Source organism: Oikopleura dioica, chromosome PAR (assembly GCF_907165135.1).
Source record: "Oikopleura dioica chromosome PAR, OKI2018_I68_1.0, whole genome shotgun sequence".
In the NCBI taxonomy this organism is placed as follows: Eukaryota; Metazoa; Chordata; class Appendicularia; order Copelata; family Oikopleuridae; genus Oikopleura; species Oikopleura dioica.
Window position 1 is genome coordinate 16248946 of NC_137293.1, and position 16780 is coordinate 16265725.

General features: G+C 39.1%; 2 protein-coding genes across 3 annotated transcripts; both read right to left on the reverse strand.

The window, feature by feature from the left end:
- Positions 1–15: 15 nt before the first annotated feature.
- LOC145703897 (uncharacterized) lies at positions 16–9609 on the reverse strand. Of its 2 annotated transcripts, XM_081781295.1 has the most exons (11): positions 9242–9609; positions 8908–9049; positions 8284–8515; positions 7806–8144; positions 7577–7697; positions 5024–5215; positions 4690–4756; positions 4202–4425; positions 3711–3858; positions 2694–2909; positions 2388–2528 (listed from the first exon to the last, which is right to left on the reverse strand). In XM_081781295.1, the coding sequence occupies exons 2-10, from the start codon at positions 9021–9023 to the stop codon at positions 2759–2761; spliced, it is 1590 nt and encodes a 529-aa protein (XP_081637421.1). In that variant the 5' UTR covers positions 9024–9049; positions 9242–9609; the 3' UTR covers positions 2388–2528; positions 2694–2758. The 2 variants fall into 2 exon arrangements, with proteins under 2 accessions (XP_081637422.1, XP_081637421.1); XM_081781296.1 differs by lacking the exons at positions 4202–4425; positions 4690–4756; positions 5024–5215; ... (3 more) ...; positions 8908–9049; positions 9242–9609 and adding exons at positions 16–932; positions 1484–1602; positions 1658–1796; positions 2007–2106; positions 2154–2270 and having other exon boundaries at positions 2378–2528; positions 3711–3852.
- A 1222-nt stretch (positions 9610–10831) lies between these two features.
- LOC145702124 (tRNA-uridine aminocarboxypropyltransferase 2-like) lies at positions 10832–16771 on the reverse strand. The gene is made up of 7 exons (XM_081779332.1): positions 16553–16771; positions 15480–15555; positions 13839–13903; positions 13299–13404; positions 12769–12928; positions 11881–11911; positions 10832–11058 (listed from the first exon to the last, which is right to left on the reverse strand). Exons 1-7 carry the CDS (start codon positions 16626–16628, stop codon positions 10832–10834), a joined length of 741 nt encoding a protein of 246 aa, XP_081635458.1. The 5' UTR covers positions 16629–16771.
- Positions 16772–16780: the final 9 nt, after the last annotated feature.

A 16780-nucleotide genomic window follows, 5' to 3' on the forward strand; every position in this document is an offset into this window, starting at 1 on the left:
TTCATATTGCTTTTAAGAACAGCAAAGGGAGCAGGTTTTTGGTTTATGAACAATCGGGAACACAGTTCGGCGAAAGAAGAAATGGAGAATTTTTGGAGATTCTTCTGAAGTAGATTCAGTTTTTGACAGAAGAGGTTGCTTTTTAGGTTGTTTTTCAATGGTAAATGGTAACGGATTTATTTTTCGGAATCGAGTATTGTGAAGAATTGGTAAGTTTCACGGGGTTATGGTTAAGAAAAGATAATTGACCAATGAGAATCGAAGAGCAATTTGTTAGCGCTAGAGATCTACTGACCAAAAAAGGAGGAAGACAATCAGGATTCTGATTGGCCGGGTGGCCAGATACAGGTATCTTATTGGTTCTTAAAAATTCGAAATCTCAAACATTAAATTTTTCACAGAAATATCTTTTAGAAGTTTAAATCCAAAATTTGAAAGACAAACTTGAATTTCCTTTTTTTGTGGGATTTAAAAAGTCAATAATTTTATGAGCAGCATGCCATTATGCGATTAGCTTTTATAAAGCTTGCGGCACGGGGCTCTGAAATTTTCCGGTGAATCAAGGGCTCAACCTAAGCCCACAAGTGCCCTTTCCTTAATTTCCTAAATTTCGTCTCTTTCAAATCACTTCCCACGAAATCGACTTTCAAAACAGGAAATTTTCACTTTCAATTTTTGGAAATTTCTGGAAATAGAAAAAAATTGCGCCAGGAATAAATTTTTTATTTCTTTTCGGAAACAGCAGTTTTTGAACAAGATTTCTAAGGATTGAATGCACACGGAGAAGGGAGTAGAAGCTGGGGTTGCCGTATTGAGAAAGTTGAACAGGAAAGACAGTCAATGAAGAATTTTTTGAAAAAGTTTGCTTTTTCTTTCATTTTGTAAGCACCGTTGTGGCTGTTGGAGGCGAGTGATTATCATTTTTGAACGAGCTGAAAATTCTCATTAGCATTCATGGAAAACCTGAGACAGGATTTTAAAGACAACCATTTTTCGCGGCTTCGTTAAAAAAAACCGCTATAGCGACTTTTCATTAAGGGAGGTCGACGAGAATCGGGATTTTTCAACCAAAATTCCGGAAAAACTAGCTTTGAATGAAAAATTCTGATTGGTCAGGTGAGTAGGAAAGGGTTTGAAAAATACTGCGGCGAAAACTAGAAAAATTTTATCCAGAAAAAATGGGCGTAATCTCGTCTCAAAGTGGACCCCAAATCGCAATTTTGGCAATTTAGCGATTTTTTCGCTATTTTTTTATGCCACATTTGGTAATGAAGTGCACGAAATTCCTGCAAAAACTCGTGAAACTCGTTGCCGCTGTCTTCTAAATACCCTTCTGTTCTCACCTGATAAGTCAAAATATGTTTACAGAATCGGGTTTTTCGGGAAAATTGGTTTAAAAATTCCGATTCTCGTCGACCCGCCCCTTTCACACCCTGACTCAGGTTTTCAACACATGTTGCCGAGCCCAGTAGTAAATACAAACCTGGTATTTGGAGACCAGTGAGTGGAATTGCCGGGTCTTCTGGTTGCTTCAAAAGCGGCCAGTTCGTCGCAGACTTCGGTTATTTCTGGGCGGTCATATGGGTTGGGCCGCAAGCATTGCTAAAAATGCGAATCGGATAAGGATGAACATTCTTTCGAGGATTTTGACACTGACCTCAGCAATGTTGCGGATGCAGCGCAAATGAGGTTCGTAGTCGAGTCGGCTTCTGATTGACTGTCGCTGGATGTGCTCCAAAATCTTCTCCGGAAGGAACTTATCGAATTCGTCCCGGGAATATTCTGATGTGATGAAACTAGAAAAAACAGTTTTTAATTGGCTTAGATGGCAAGATATGGCTTCTTATTGGCTGAAATAAGCAAGCCTCTCCTTGGCCAAGATGGAAAATAGTTGCATCTGATTGGGCAAGAGCAAAAGTAAAAGCCCGATACGTCGAAACGAGAAATACAAGCTTCTTATTGGCTAAGATTGTCAATAGAGGCTCAAGAATTCGCTAGAAATTTACCTTGGCTCGCGGCTCGTGCCAACTTCTTCTGGATTCTCCATGAAGCTTTTGATTTCCGAAGTGTTGTAGTCCAAGTTCGCAAAAATCTCTTTCTCCGTCACTAGAATTCATCAATTGAACATCAATCATTTCAACAAGCATGAGTACCTGTTTTGAGAATGCTGAGAATGACCAGTCCGACCCCGTAAATGTCGTTCATTCTGTAAAAGCGGAAGATCTCCTTTGTGCATTTGCCACAAACATCCTTTACGATAAGCCTTCCAGCTGAAAACACAAAAATTATTGACGCGTTTCCGCTGTTTCCATTTTTAGTGAAAACAAGGAGGAAGAGAGCAAACTTGACAGGTTCTTATCGTGCATAAGGGGATTACCTTCGCTGTCGGATTTGTCCAGACATCCCAATTTACAGTGATACTCGTTCGAGAGCTTGAAGTAGTAATCTTTTGATGAGTAGACGATTTCGGGCGCGCGCCAGCGATTTGTGCCTGGGGCGATGTGGCGGGTGAAGTAAGAAGTTTGACGCTAGAATTATTGTAAATTTCGGGGGTTCCACACTGCTGAGCTCGTCAATCTGTGTAGAAGATCTGAGTCAGGGTGTGAAAGATCTCTAATGAAAAGCCGTTACGCTTTCAAACCCAGACTCAGAGCTTCTACACATGTTGCCAAGCCCTGTTTCACTGAAATTACCTGTTCTTCTTTTTGAATAAATTCTAGCGCCTTGTTGTTCCACTGATTATTTTTGGAGAAGTACTTTAGCCACTCAATGTGCTGAGTAACCTGCTTGGCGACGGACTTGATATTTCCGATGGGGAAGCAACTTTGCTGCTTTTTTCGCAAATAATCGCGGCCCATATCGTTGATGCAGATTGACGAGAGTCCGAAATCGGCAATGACGGAGCAGTACTGTAATTAGTTTATTAGAGGGGTAGAGATGATGAGACAAGAAATTAGATGATTTCAAAAAACTTTTTGTGCGGCCGGAAATCGTAAAAAAACTGCAAGTGCAGTTTTCTTCAGCTCGTCAAGACGAGTCGAATGATGTGTCTAACTCCTGATAATTCTAAGGATTGACCGGTGTACCGGTTGGTTACCGGAAAATACGTTGTCACCGGCCGTTTTTGTTCTAGAAGTGATAGACTAATGTTTGACACCGGAAATTGTTTCTTATAGTCAGTTCTCCTGCAGCCTAAAAGATGAAGGTCGTATCAATTCTCTGAAGAGAGTTATCACTAAAAACAGTAATTTTTACTAAAATTTTGTTGTTGCTGCACGTTCCTAATTTCTAGTCCCATTTTCGCCAAAAATAGTATTTTAGTGATAACTCTCTTCAGAGAATTGATACAACCTTCATCTTTTAGGCTGCAGGAGAACTGACTATAAGAAACAATTTCCGGTGTCAAACATAAGTCTATCACTTCTAGAACGAAAACGGCCGGAGACAACGTATTTTCCGGTAACCAGCCGGTAAACCGGTAAATCCTTAGAGTTATCAGGAGTTAGACCCATCATTCGACTCGTCTTGACGAGCTGAAGAAAACTGCACTTGCATTTTTTTTTTTACGATTTCCGGCCCACAAGAAAAAAGTTTTTGAAATCATCTTACGCCTCAATTTTGGCCATAATAAAGACTGTAATAACGAAAACGAAAAAGGGAACAAAATAACGAAACAGAAAAGAGCCAATTTACGTCATATTTTTACTTACAGTTCCATCTGGTGTTTTACGGACGCCGATATTTTTATTTTTATGTCTCTGTGGACAACACACTCGACATATTTTATAAATTCAGGGGCATCGGTGGGCCACTTTGGCGGGAAGTGAATTTGGCGAAGTCCTTGAATAAGTGAGCTAACTGTTTTTTGATTCCAAAAAGAGATTTTCATTTTTATCAAAAAACACAAAGAAAATCCGTCGCTGGCTCGAAATCGAAAAAAATGCGACAATTTTGAGCAAAATTTTGGACCAATCAGATGTGAGCATTCGACCAAAAGCCCAATCAAATTTAACGACAATTTCTCTCAGAAATTTGATTGGCCTTTGGCCGACTGTTGACATCAGATTTGTCCAAAATTTTGCTTAAAATTGTTGCATTTTGTCGATGCATGCCTTCTCCCAGAAAATCTTGAAGCGAAAATTCGAGAATTTTTATCAATAAAATTTTATTAATAAAAATTCTTTTGAATAAGGAACCGTGCCTACGTGCCAGACGATTTGGATGACTTGCTCTTCGTTCCAATACGCCGGGTCGTCCGGCTTCAACATCGACCTGTTCCGAACTTCCATCAGCAAATCGTCAAGATTTCGCTTGTTATTATCCCAGCCGTACTTTGTGAGTACAATCTCTTCGAGTCTATCCGCCGTCGCCACGACTTCTACGTTCGGAGAGTAGATTTGCAAAATAAACTCGTTTCTGTGCTGACTGAAATTATCCATTTTAGTAGAGAAAAAGAACTTACAAAGCCAATTCTGACCGGAAATGAAAAAATAAACTTTGGTAAAGAGAACTTTTACATGGAACTTGAAAAACACGAGCTTGTTTTAAAAACAAGCACATTAAACCTAACGACCGGCAAAGATCAAGTTTTGTAAAGGATGTTTTGAGGAATGCTTTTTCCTGAATCAACTTGATTTAATCAAGCGAAACTCGAACAAAGTGTGCTTCCTCATTCAAAATGTAACTTACTTGAGAGTATGAAGAATGAGACATTCCATCTTCAAGCGCTCAGCTTTTCGCGAGTCACTGTAAATATCTTCAACTTTGGATCAAAAATTATTAATATAATTCAAAAGAATAATTCTCTCGGAATAAAATTAATAAGTTTTTATCTAAGTAAAGTTTTTTTGAGCTTTCTGAAATCTGATCTTTATGTTCTTTTCTAGGACTAGTCCCGCTTTCAAGTCTGAAAGTTGCTTTCGTATTCGATTTCAAAGTCTGCTTCTTAAAAGATTATCCCCAAGACTTCATCTTCTCTATATATTTCTCAATTTTTAAGGTTACATCGTTTTTCGACCCATTCCTATGACTTTAATTGCCACATTATTTCCTCGGAAGCGGCCGGCATAGACGCGACCGCATCCTCCCTCGCCCAAGATGTTCTCCGGTCGGGTCGAGTACTCCACCAATTCAGGCTGCTCGATGTTCATGATTAAATCGGTGCGCACGAAGGCGACGATCTTGCGGATCTGCTTGATGATCAGGTGAATCGTTACTGAAGGGAATGGTTAAAAAAGGATTTTTTTATTAAAACTTTTTTTGAGAACCCTGAGTCAGATTTCACCTCAGGCTACCTTGCCCAGAAATGGGTCTTCCTTCCAAACTAGAAGCGTAGTTGTACAGACTGGGCCTGGGCTCGGCAACCTGAGTAAAAAACCTGAGTCAGAACCTACCAATTCCCTTCCGAAACCCTGACTCAGGTTTTTCATTCAGCTTGCTGCGCCTAGGACTGTGTTCAGCAATCTATGAAAAACTTCCCCAAGTTCACGCTGAACTTCTGTATAACTACAGCCGGCAACTTGTGCAGAAAACCTGAGTCAGGCCCGAAAGAAATTAAATGAAAAGCCGCGGCTCTTTCAGATCCTGACTCAGGTTTTCTGCAAAAGTTGCCGGCTGTAGTTATACAGAACTTCAGGGTGAACTTGGGGAAAAGAAGAAGAATGTTCTCAGCAGACCGCATTTTAAATAACTGCTGGTCATGTTATGCTGGAAAGAGCAAAGAGAAAAACAGAAGAAGGATGGATTAATACATTAATTTTATTCTTCGGTTTGAACATGCGTTCTATTTTTTATCCCAACACAAAGTCTTAAAAGATTAAACAAGGGCCTACTACATATGAAATAAGTGTTCGATAATATAATATTATTAATATTATAAGGTACTACTAATAACCTTGTTTCGCCGCAGTTCAGATTACTAAGACAAGTTTTTAAAAATGAAAATCGATGTTGAAAAAGGGGGACAAAAGAAGTTGGAAACTTAAAAATACAGAATATATTTTAAGCCATGAAAACAACATATTGTCAGCGCAATAATTTTGCAATAGAATGCAACTTATCTACGCGCAAAACACGGGGCCATAAGCTCCTCAGCTGGAGATTGTTCAACTCTTGGGATGAATATTCATAAATATAATTAAAATCTTGAGGTGGCTCTTCCCAGCTAAGTCCAAAAATTATCTGAAGTTCTCGAAGAGTTTATCATTTTGTCATAAGCACAAAAGGAGATCCTTTGATAAGGATAATTGACTTGTTTTTGAGCACTTGCTCTTCGATAACATGCTAGATCTAACAAGTGGTGCCTTATTATAATCTTGCTATTTGAAATCGAATAAAATGACGTTTCATTTTCTCCGCTGAACTCAGTAACCTGTGCATAAAACTTGAGTTATCCTTGAGTTGAGAGCTGCAGAGCGGCTTTTTGAATAAAGAAGCCGCAGTGCGGCTTCGAAAAGAGTACCATAAATAATCTTTATCAAACTCTAGCAAAGCCTACCTTCTTTTATAAGCCACATATTTCAAAGCCACATATTTCATTTTGATATTTCATCAATTGTCAAACTTTCATGTCATAAGTTTCTAGTAGAAATTAGAATATTAGTTCCGGACGGTGTAGTGGGTAAACCCTCGACGGCCAAGGACTTTTACCGTTGAGACCAGAGTTGGTAAAAAAGTATACTTCACTCGCCCTTCAGAATGAAGTATACTTCATGAAGTATACTTCAGGGCGTTGCAGGGCGTTGAAGGGCGTGAAGTGTACTTCCGCCCTTCCCTCTACTTCAACCGCCCTTCCGCCCTTCACTCTACTTCAACTTGATTCTGTCGGCCATCAGAATCCATCCGCCAGAATTTTTTCAAATTTTGCGCTTATTGGCTCTCAGGCCCCATGATTTAAATCACGCTAATTGTGGCAGATGAACCGATAGCTGAAGTATACTTCAGGGCTTTGAAGGGCGCGTGAAGTACACTTCACCGCCCTTCAAGAATGAAGGGCGCCCTGCAGATTTTTGAAGGGCGAGGGGAAGTATACTTTTTTACCAACTCTGGTTGAGACAACAAGCATTAGAGGAATTATGCGATTATCTTGATCTTGATACTCACTTGAACTTCACTTCTACCCGGAAAGAATTTTAGCTTTATCGAGAAGATAAGAGAAGTAACAAGTGCGGATGATTAAATATAATTCAGATAAAAACCAGCTGAAAAACTACAAAGGCTTAGTCCTTAGGTGGGGGGTCCCGGAGGGGCGTAGGCCCCTGGGTTAGGTTTAGGGTTAGGAGCAGCGCGAATGATAACCCCCTACTACCTCAGGGTCAGACAAAGCTTGAAAGGTCGAGTTCAATAAAAATTTCTATTCAGCTTATTCTTCAATGACCAGATTAATTACTGTTCAGAATTCTCGAACTAGAATATTCGAATTCTTCGACGAGCTTATTATTTTGATGTGAGGTTCTTTACAAAATATGAAAATTACACCTTTTTGCGCGGCTCCACCCACGAAGGTTAACCACATTAGCTCGTTTTTAGAACATTATGCTTCCTCTCCCCAAAAAGCTTAGCTACGAAATTTACTTACAAAAGAACAAGCCAAGACAACCCGTGATGATCCAGAAGTTTCGCCGCTTGTAGAAAGGGTATTTGCGGCTTGCTATTTCGCGGTTGATTTGATCGTCGAAAATTTTCTGAAATTCAGGCGACTTTTGGCGAGGTTAACAGACTTAATCTCTTGTAAAGGCAGAATTTTTAACTTTGGAATTTGAAATTTTTAAAGGCAACTCCAATTTCGCCTAAATCTGTAACCGTCCCGTAGAAACGTTGAAGATATCCAGGTACCACTGAGGAATGATTGGATCCGTGACATTTCCAACCTCTTGCTTCATTTTATTGTACTGAATCTCAGTCGGCAAGCAGTACTTGTAATTCCTCGGCCTGTTGTACTTGGGGTCGGAGTTGTACTCCCTTTTGGGAGGGAAGAGCGTGTCTGTTATATTTTTCGGAATTGCAGTTAATTCCGCGTTGTTTTCGCAGCGATCTGAGCTCCAAGATCCGTGGCTTTCGAATTCCAAACTCGGTAAAATGTACTTTGAAAAGCGACTTCTCCATGAATCCTTTGTCCGGCCATTTCCTTCATTGCCTTGTCCTGGCTTAATTTAGGGTGGGAACAGATCTCAAATTTCCATGATAAATCTTTCAGGGGTCCCTGAATCAGGTTTTCGACAGGGGATACTGAACCTAGATTCAGTAACTAGAACGGCAGCATTCCCAGTTTTTGCCCACCCGAGCCTGTATTTGGTGCCCCTCCCAGTAAGTCAAGTAGCCGACTGTAACTTGACAGTGACGACCATTAACCAAGTCCAGAGCAGTAAGACCTTCAACGATGGAGCCGTCTTTTTCTACGAAATCATGTCCCATACTGATAATGCTTCTTTCGTCGGTGCACTTTGACATGGCATCCTTGCCCGAATCGTCGCAGGGGACGATGTCGCCATTTCTGCCGGTGCAAGTTTCCGTGTGGCTGAAATTTTTATTGAATTTCTTTTGAGATAAGAAATTGAAGCTTCTAAATAATTCAGAAAAATAATGAGAGCGGACGGTTATTTGAACTGATTTTCGATTTGGTAATGGGCGATTAAAATTTACGCGTAAATGGGCTGGAAACACTTAAATTCGCGGGTGCTCGATATCAAGTGCGCTTGAATCGACACCTGTCAGAATTGGTGAAACGATAGGAACGCGCTCTCTCGCCTCGGGCCAAGCCGCCCGTGGGAAAAAAGGAGGAACATGCTCGTTCTCAAATTTATTATTTATTCGAACTTCTGTTCAGGCCTCTTAGGATCAGCCCTAAATTTGAGTGTACGCTTATTATTTATTATACGTTCAAGCCGAATTGGATTTTTCGATACTTACTAGCATGGGCAGTAAACGAGCGGGGGGCTATCATTCGGAAACGGGGCTTCAGTCGTTGTGGTTGTCTGACTAGAAACTGAAGCTGCTAGAAGAAGGTGGACGGAACATTTTGTCATCGCCGATTTTAGCTCATTTCATCCGACTTAAAATGATCGATTATTACCAAGAATATTTTCAGCCAGTCAAACGCATCTATTTTGTCTACGAGCCAATGAACGAACGAGAAGACGGAAACTTCGTCAAATTTTAGCCAATAAGAGAGGAAGAAATTTGCGTAGGCGGGTTTTCGATCGCTGATTGGTCGAAAAAAAATCGAAATCTAACAAAATCATACCTGTATAAGATGCTTTAACCATTCGCTGCGTTAGCAAACGAACCCAATTTCAATAATTATCAAGTCTAAAAAAGCGTTTATCAGTTTCGGTCTTCCTTTTCCTATTTTCTGTTTTATCCGAAAACAAAAGCAGAAATTGATCACGATTTCCACAGTCACTTTTTGACCACTTTTACTCTCTTTTCTTCGGGTTCAGAATCCTATGTTAAAAAATAAAAAAGCAAAAATTAAGTTAATATTTATTAAAAAACTGGGTCAATACTATTGACCGAGTCCTTGTTTACTCAATTAGCAATTCGCCTTTTGCATTAAACTTTTAAAAACCTTGTACCAATCAATTCTCTCAAAAATGTCAAGTTCTCAAAAAATACAAGTTCTTTGGCTTCCCTAAAACGGCCTTGTTTCCTTATCTTTCTTTTGCGAGCGCTTGGTTCGCGCAATGTTGAGAATTCATGAAGCAAAGGAGTTTTTTTGAATGGCAGAGGGATAGACTGACATATAAAAAAGACTCATTTTCCGTTGTCTGCCATTTTAACACCCATCGACACGTGTCAATTTTGGGAATTTCTGTTATGAAGAGGCTAAATCTGGCTGATCAACCTGTGCAGAAAACCTGAGTCAGGGTCTGAGAAATAATTTTATGCTAGAATTTTCTTATAATTTTTAACTTTATAATCGGTTTTTTTCTATCTTCATTTTGTAACTCAAGGATCAAAGGGCGAGAAACTTTAGTTATTATAATTTATAATCCCTCTTTCGAGCTCTTAGTCTGTTTTGTATAAAGAAAAGTTTGTAAGTTGACACTCGTGAGGTTTGGCGCCTTTCCACAAAAGTTTATTTTTAATAAAACATCGGCCCGTTATGAAAGAATTTTTTTAGGAAGCTGATTTCAAAAAAAACTTCACTGCAATTTTCGATTGTTTATAAAAAAATAAAAGCTATATTTTAACTTTGAGCGAATTTTGAAGCTGTATTTTTGAGAAACTAAATTAAAAAAACCGACATAAAGTTACTAATCGGCCACAAAAAAAATCGGTATTATTTTTGTAAAAACATGCCTTTTTGTGGTTTTAAGAAATTGATGGGTGGGCATTTATTTTGACCTGTAATAGCTAGTAGCTACAGACCGGTCCAGTAGTTGACTGGGAGACATTCTTTCAGAGAGTACAGTAAAAATTCCCTGAAGTATTTTTTGAGGGTGCTAGCGTAAGTAGGAACTCCAACAAAAATTTAAAAAGTCGCGGAGCTAACCAGCGTAGATTTATGCGCGAAAATATATTTTATTCTAATTAAAAAAGCAATTAAAAAGAAAAATCGATCTATAATTCAAAAAATATTCAAAATAAATCAAAATTTATCATAAAAATCATTTTTTGCAACAAAATAAATAAAAATATCTTAGCTTTAATTTCAAATAAAGAAAAATTATTTCTTAATTTATAAATTATAAAAATTTATAAAGCAATTTGACTTGATTCATCAGCTTACGTCATCTTTTCCGGGCTTTTATAAACCAAAAAAATAACAAATAAGAAATGTCCCTTTCGAATAAAGCTAGAAAAATAAAAAATTATATTAAAATTGAAATTTCTAAAACTCGACCTTTTTTCTGAACCCTCTCCTTTTCTCTTCTTCCTTCTCTTCTAGCTTCGATCTTTGGTGATATCTCTCGATTAAGAGTCTCTCTCGGTTAAGCTTGTTTCTGTTTTTCTTTGGTCTGTCACCGGTCCAAATTCCTTTCGCCAGGAGTTCTTGCTTCGAGTGGTGCTGTTGTGCGCCGTGTTCTAATTGAATCGCGCACAGCGCACGCAGCGGCGCTAGCAACAACCTTACTCACAATTTCAAAAATAAAATGAAATATAAATATATCTAAATCGCCATGTGCCCAAGCGGATCAAAAGGGATAAGGATTGAACTATTTATGCAAATAACATCCTGAAAGATAAACTAAGGAAGTTGAAAAATGCTGAATAATTAATCTTGATAAAAATGACATCATAATTTTATTGCCTAAAAATATTAATGGTTATATTAACCCGCTTGCGTAAGGAAAAATGTTGACCTTGCATGAAGCTTTACCTTATTATTGGCCTTAAAATTAATTTTATTCTTCTTTTAATTTTTAATAATACATTAAATTTTTGAATAATAAAATTAATTTTTAGGGCCAATTTAAAGTTGAAAGGTTCATACAGTTTCTCATCTTCCCCTGCGCAAGCAGGTTAATATAATCATCAATAATTTTAGACAGTAAAATAATGATGTCATTTTTATCAAGATATAATTATTCTGCATTTTTCAACTTCCTTAATTTATCTTTCACTATGTTATTCCATAAATAGTACGATTTACCCTGCGCTCCGCAGACTGTAGAAAACCTTAGTCAGGGTCTGACAAATCATTAATTTTTAAGCATTTGAAGCCGCTCCAGACCCTGACACAGATTTTTTACGCAGGTTTAATCAGTTCAACCTAGGCGCGATAACATTCAAGTTTCTTCTTGTTGTTTGTTGTTTATTCTCTTGTTTTTTAACATTTAATCTGTTTGTCGAACAACTTGTTTTGTTGGACAAGCTGTTTGGGGGCTCGAATCTAGCAACGAATTCTGTTTCGAGTTGGTTCCCAAAAGTTCTTCTTACCTGTGAGCGTATCGTATAATGATGGATTACACTATTTTATTACTTATTCATTCGTAAGAATTTTTTTCACTTGATCGAATTTTTTATGTTACATTCATAAACTATGTTGAACACGACGGGCTACGGTAAATTGAAAAAATGGCTTTTGTCAATTAGAAACATGGTCAATGTTTTTAAGAATTTTCGAATTCTGAGACAAGATCACTCAAATTCTTTCGGTTTTTCTCGAAAATAATTGTTACAGGGGAACTACTAGCAGACCGTAGAATTGAATAATTATTTCGAAATATAAAATAATTATCGATTTTAAATAAAAGACCATTGGAATTTTGGGGGCTTAGAAAGTTTTCCCCTGAGCTAGGGAATAAGTGAAGTAAGGACCTGCCATTTTTATCACGTTTGATTCTGTTGAAAGGATATTTCTTCGATTGTTAAACGCTAGATTTTCTTTTGAAAGTAGGGGTACATAATTTTATGGTCGGAAGAGTAGCGCTCTTTCAAATAAAATGAGGTTGTCGCTATTGGGAAGGCAAGACCTGGGCTTGGCCACCTGTGGAAAAAACCTGAGTCAGGGGTCGAAAGAAGAACCCTGATCAGGTTTTTTCCACAGGTTGCCGAGCCCACGTCCTTCCTTCCCTAGTGACAACCTTATTTATATCTCACCTGACCATAAAATCATGGTCCCCTACTTTCAGAAGAAAATCTAGCGTTTAACAATCAAAGAAGCATCCTTTCAACATAATCAAAACGTGATAAAAACTGGCCGCAGCTGACTTTTTTCCGATTCAAGGGCGAAATATCAACGCTGGGTTTTTGACTAAGTGCCCGTAAGTTTTATCTTGGAATGCTCAAGTTAGCGATAAGACTATTATTTTGAACAAGTTTTTCCTCTGATTCGGCGAGGGCGGCGGCGATTGCTTCCAGCGTAGAGACGAAGCCTTCCTCGGGCTGGGTGCGGATGATGTATTGGTTTTTGAATTGCTTCTTTGAAAGGTCGATCCGGCACTTTGGCAGATCGGACAAACCAGTCGATGTGAAGAGCATGTTCCTGAATTTTAATTGTCAGAGTTCAAATGTCAAATCTTCCGATTTATTAGGCGATTGGCGATCGATCATCAATAGCCCTATCATTTGAACAGGGTACTAAAATAGAGGGTGGTCTTAACTAGCCCCTTCTTGAGGGCTTGACTCAGGAACCTGTATAGAGAACCTGAGTCAGGGTCTAAGAAATCTTGAATGAAAAACTGCGAAGCGGCCTCCGATTGGATGAAAGCACCCCAAAAAAAAAGAACAGAGCAAATGCTGTTACTGTACTGTTAGCGTTGGTAAAGTTGGCCAAGTTATTCTTGTATATATCTTGTTTTAATCCATCGCCGGTCACACCGACCGGTTTAGAAATCAAAACAAAGCTTGTTTACCTCGCTTGTCTCCATGTGCCGTCGATTGCGATAAGCGCTGCATTGTCCGGTAAATTTTCACAAGAAATGGCATCCTCCGAAGGGAATAGAAGAAACGGCTGCTTATCTTAATTAAAAATGTTGATAACAGAATTCCGGTGCAGGGATTAATTGTTCGCATCCAAGGATTAAAAATCGAAAGTCGAAAGATGACAATTTTCTAAAAAATAGAAACGGTTTTTTTTTCAATTCAAGATTTGAAAATGAAAAATTTCGGTTCAGAAAAACCATGGCGAGCAAAAAGGTGACCCTCCCTTGGCAGGCTTAGGTTCAAATGGATTAGTTAGAGCTGACGAAAATTGAAAAATACTGCCAAATAACGGATAACTACTGTATATCTTCTTTCTGTTCGTTTATCTTTCAAAACCAAGGCCTAACCGACATGTAAAAACTACTTGACCATGAGTGAGGGAGAGTGCTTGATAAGTTTGCTTGTGGTACAAATATTATTTCATCCCTTTTTTCTTGTTTTTGCAGATTTCTGAAAGTCTCATGTCTTACCTTTAAATAATTCCTTGAGATCGGGACGGTCAAGATTATAAACCCGGCGGCAACGAATAACATGGCTTTTTGGATTCAAAAGACCATATTTTTGCGTATTTTCAACTTCTTCCGGACTAGACTTGGCGACCTGCGCAGAAAACCTGACAAAGGGTTCTGAAGCGCGGCTTTTCATTAAAGCTCCTTCAGAGCCCTAAGTCAGGTTTTGCACACAGGTTGCATAGCTCCCTGAACTTTGACTATAAATAAGATAGGGCTACCGTGGGCGAGAGATATCACGACGGAGTCAGAAGGCCCGGGCCGGGAGTTTGAATATTTCGCGCACATTCAAGTATTTTCCCATGCCTGATGGAGGACTTTTATCTGGTGGAAGACCCAATTGATGGAAGATAGGTCTAACCTAGACTCTATAAGATGAATTAGATTTTTACTTATAAATAGATAATAATTTAAAAATCTTGATCATGTGACTCTTGGATGACCCCTGGAGGACTTTTTCTGGTGGAAGACCGGCCTTCCTGGAAGACCCTTAAGATTCAGCCACCTTCCATGATTTTTAAATTTAAGGGGCTTGTCGGGCCGTCTCAGCCCCGTCTCTGGCAAATTTAAATTAAGGGGCTTGACGGCCCTTCGGGCCGTCTCAGCCCCGTCTCTGGCAAATTTAAATTAAGGGGCTTGACGGCCCTTCGGGCCGTCTCAGCCCCGTCTCTGGCAAATTTAAATTAAGGGCTTGACGGCCCTTCGGGCCGTCTCAGCCCCGTCTCTGGCAAATTTAAATTAGGGGCTTGACGGCCCTTCGGGCCGTCTCAGCCCCGTCTCTGGCAAATTTAAATTAAGGGGCTTGACGGCCCTTCGGGCCGTCTCAGACCGTCTCTGGCAAATTTAAATTAAGGGGCTTGACGGCCCTTCGGGCCGTCTCAGCCCCGTCTCTGGCAAATTTAAATTAAGGGGCTTGACGGCCCTTCGGGCCGTCTCAGCCCCGTCTCTGGCAAATTTAAATTAAGGGCTTGACGGCCCTTCGGGCCGTCTCAGCCCCGTCTCTGGCAAATTTAAATTAGGGCTTGACGGCCCTTCGGGCCGTCTCAGCCCCGTCTCTGGCAAATTTAAATTAAGGGGCTTGACAATGGCTGGGAACTCCGAGGTGATCAATCTCAGTCCTCAACCCCGCCCACACCCATCGTTTTTAAAATTCAAATTGACAAAGTTTTCAATTATGTTATGGTTTTGAATATATTTTTTCAATTTAAAGATTTCTTTTATTATTATTTACAAATAATTATTATTAAGTTTATTCATTATTACTAAATGAAAGTCAAAGTTATAAGAATTGAAGGAGGAAGAAGTTTCTTTGGTCAATTATTGAGAAAGGTGAATTGTGAAAAATGTTTCTAGACGGGGGGTTGTTGTTGTTCTTCGCGGAGGACCCACTCCCACGTGGCGCAAGATGCGCGCCAAAAAGAGCAAAAAGATTGGGACGAGAAAAACACGCGCAAATGCCCCAATCTATTTCGCCCTCCGTCGTGAAATCTCTCGCCCACGGTATAAATAAGAAGGGCTTATCTATCCAGCAGATAGAGGACCAAATGCAGAGAGAAGTGGCTAGTTAAAATTTTTGCTGATTAAAAATTCAGAATCCGATTCCAATCGTGGAGCGCTGCTTCGAGCAAGGGCATCGTCCTCAATGGTCGTTTTATCTCGTTCGGGTGCTCTTTCAGGGCTGAGTGCTTGTTTTCTCGCTGATCGAATGTAAAATCTGAACCACTAGAGCGTGGCAAGTAACGAGGGCCTGATTTATTTTCTGTAAGTACTTTGGCAATGGCCTTGTTGACAATGACTTGATGAGAGATGAGGAACCAGAATAATTAATAAGATAATATCGAAAGCGATAAAATATATATACACTTAATAATATAAGCAATTAAATAACCAATCAAACATGCTTGCTTACTGACTAGGTGTTTACGCAAATTTTATATTTTATATACGGTATATTATATATACGGTATATATCGTATATAATATACCTCATTTGTAAATGACTACTTTGTCCGCCTACGTATTTACGGTATATATCATACATGCCGTAAATAAAATACGTAGGCGGACAAAGATGTCATTTAGAAATGAGTATCGCAGTATAATATGCTTTGATTCTAGCGCGACCAAGATCGCTTTCTGAAAATTGTGACTAATCCTTTGTTTATTTCCAATCAGAAGGTAGCTTATTGTAATTTTGAGGTGCCAGATCGCAGCCTTCTGATTAGACATAAACAAAAGATAATTCACATTTTTCAGAAGTAGATTGAGTTCGTGCGAGAATAAAGAAATAAAACATGTCATATGTGTTTTTATTTCGACGTTTCCATGAATAACAAGTGTTTTTCCTTGAATATGACTGTAACTCAACTAATGACCATCTGTGATGATACAAATACATCATTTATCATCGTCAATTTTTACTTATGGAAATAAATAGACCTTGCAGGTCCACAATAAAAAAAATATGCCAAAAACAGAACTTAGCAGGAATAGATGAAGCTCCACATTGAATACCTCCTGTTTTTTAGCGACAAGCAAATTGAAAACTGTGTATGTAGGGCTCCGCCCTAGAAAGGATAAAGGAGAGAAAATCCTGCTTCTTTTCATCAAAAAAGAAACCCGAAAAGAAAAGTTCAAAAAACTTCATACAAAATCGGCAACCCTTTCTGAATAACGACAACTCGCGCTTTCGTGTTGATCTTTGGCGAGGCAATATGCGCACAGAGACAGACAGATGTCGGCCGAAGGCATTTGACGCAGCTTTTGCGGCAAAATTCGCCAGGTCGATCGCTCAGAATTTCCTCTTCTTCGAATAAATCATCGCCAAAATCTACATCTCCGATCATCTTCTTACGATTCACGATTTCGATCGACTTTTCACACTTTTTAGAGAATTTATTTCT

Excerpts from the sequence above, each read along its gene's own strand:
- LOC145703897 (XM_081781295.1), bottom strand. The coding sequence starts at position 9,023 with ATGACAAAATGTTCCGTCCACCTTCTTCTAGCAGCTTCAGTTTCTAGT. Across the intron at positions 7,698-7,805 it reads ATATCTTCAACGTTTCTACG|TCGCCTGAATTTCAGAAAAT; the intron begins GGACGGTTACAG and ends CCTCGCCAAAAG. Across the intron at positions 2,910-3,710 it reads GTAAAACACCAGATGGAACT|TACTGCTCCGTCATTGCCGA; the intron begins GTAAGTAAAAAT and ends AACTAATTACAG.
- LOC145702124 (XM_081779332.1), bottom strand. The coding sequence starts at position 16,628 with ATGCCTTCGGCCGACATCTGTCTGTCTCTGTGCGCATATTGCCTCGCC. Across the intron at positions 12,929-13,298 it reads GGCACATGGAGACAAGCGAG|GAACATGCTCTTCACATCGA; the intron begins GTAAACAAGCTT and ends ATTAAAATTCAG. Across the intron at positions 11,059-11,880 it reads ATTATACGATACGCTCACAG|CGCCGCTGCGTGCGCTGTGC; the intron begins GTAAGAAGAACT and ends GGTTGTTGCTAG.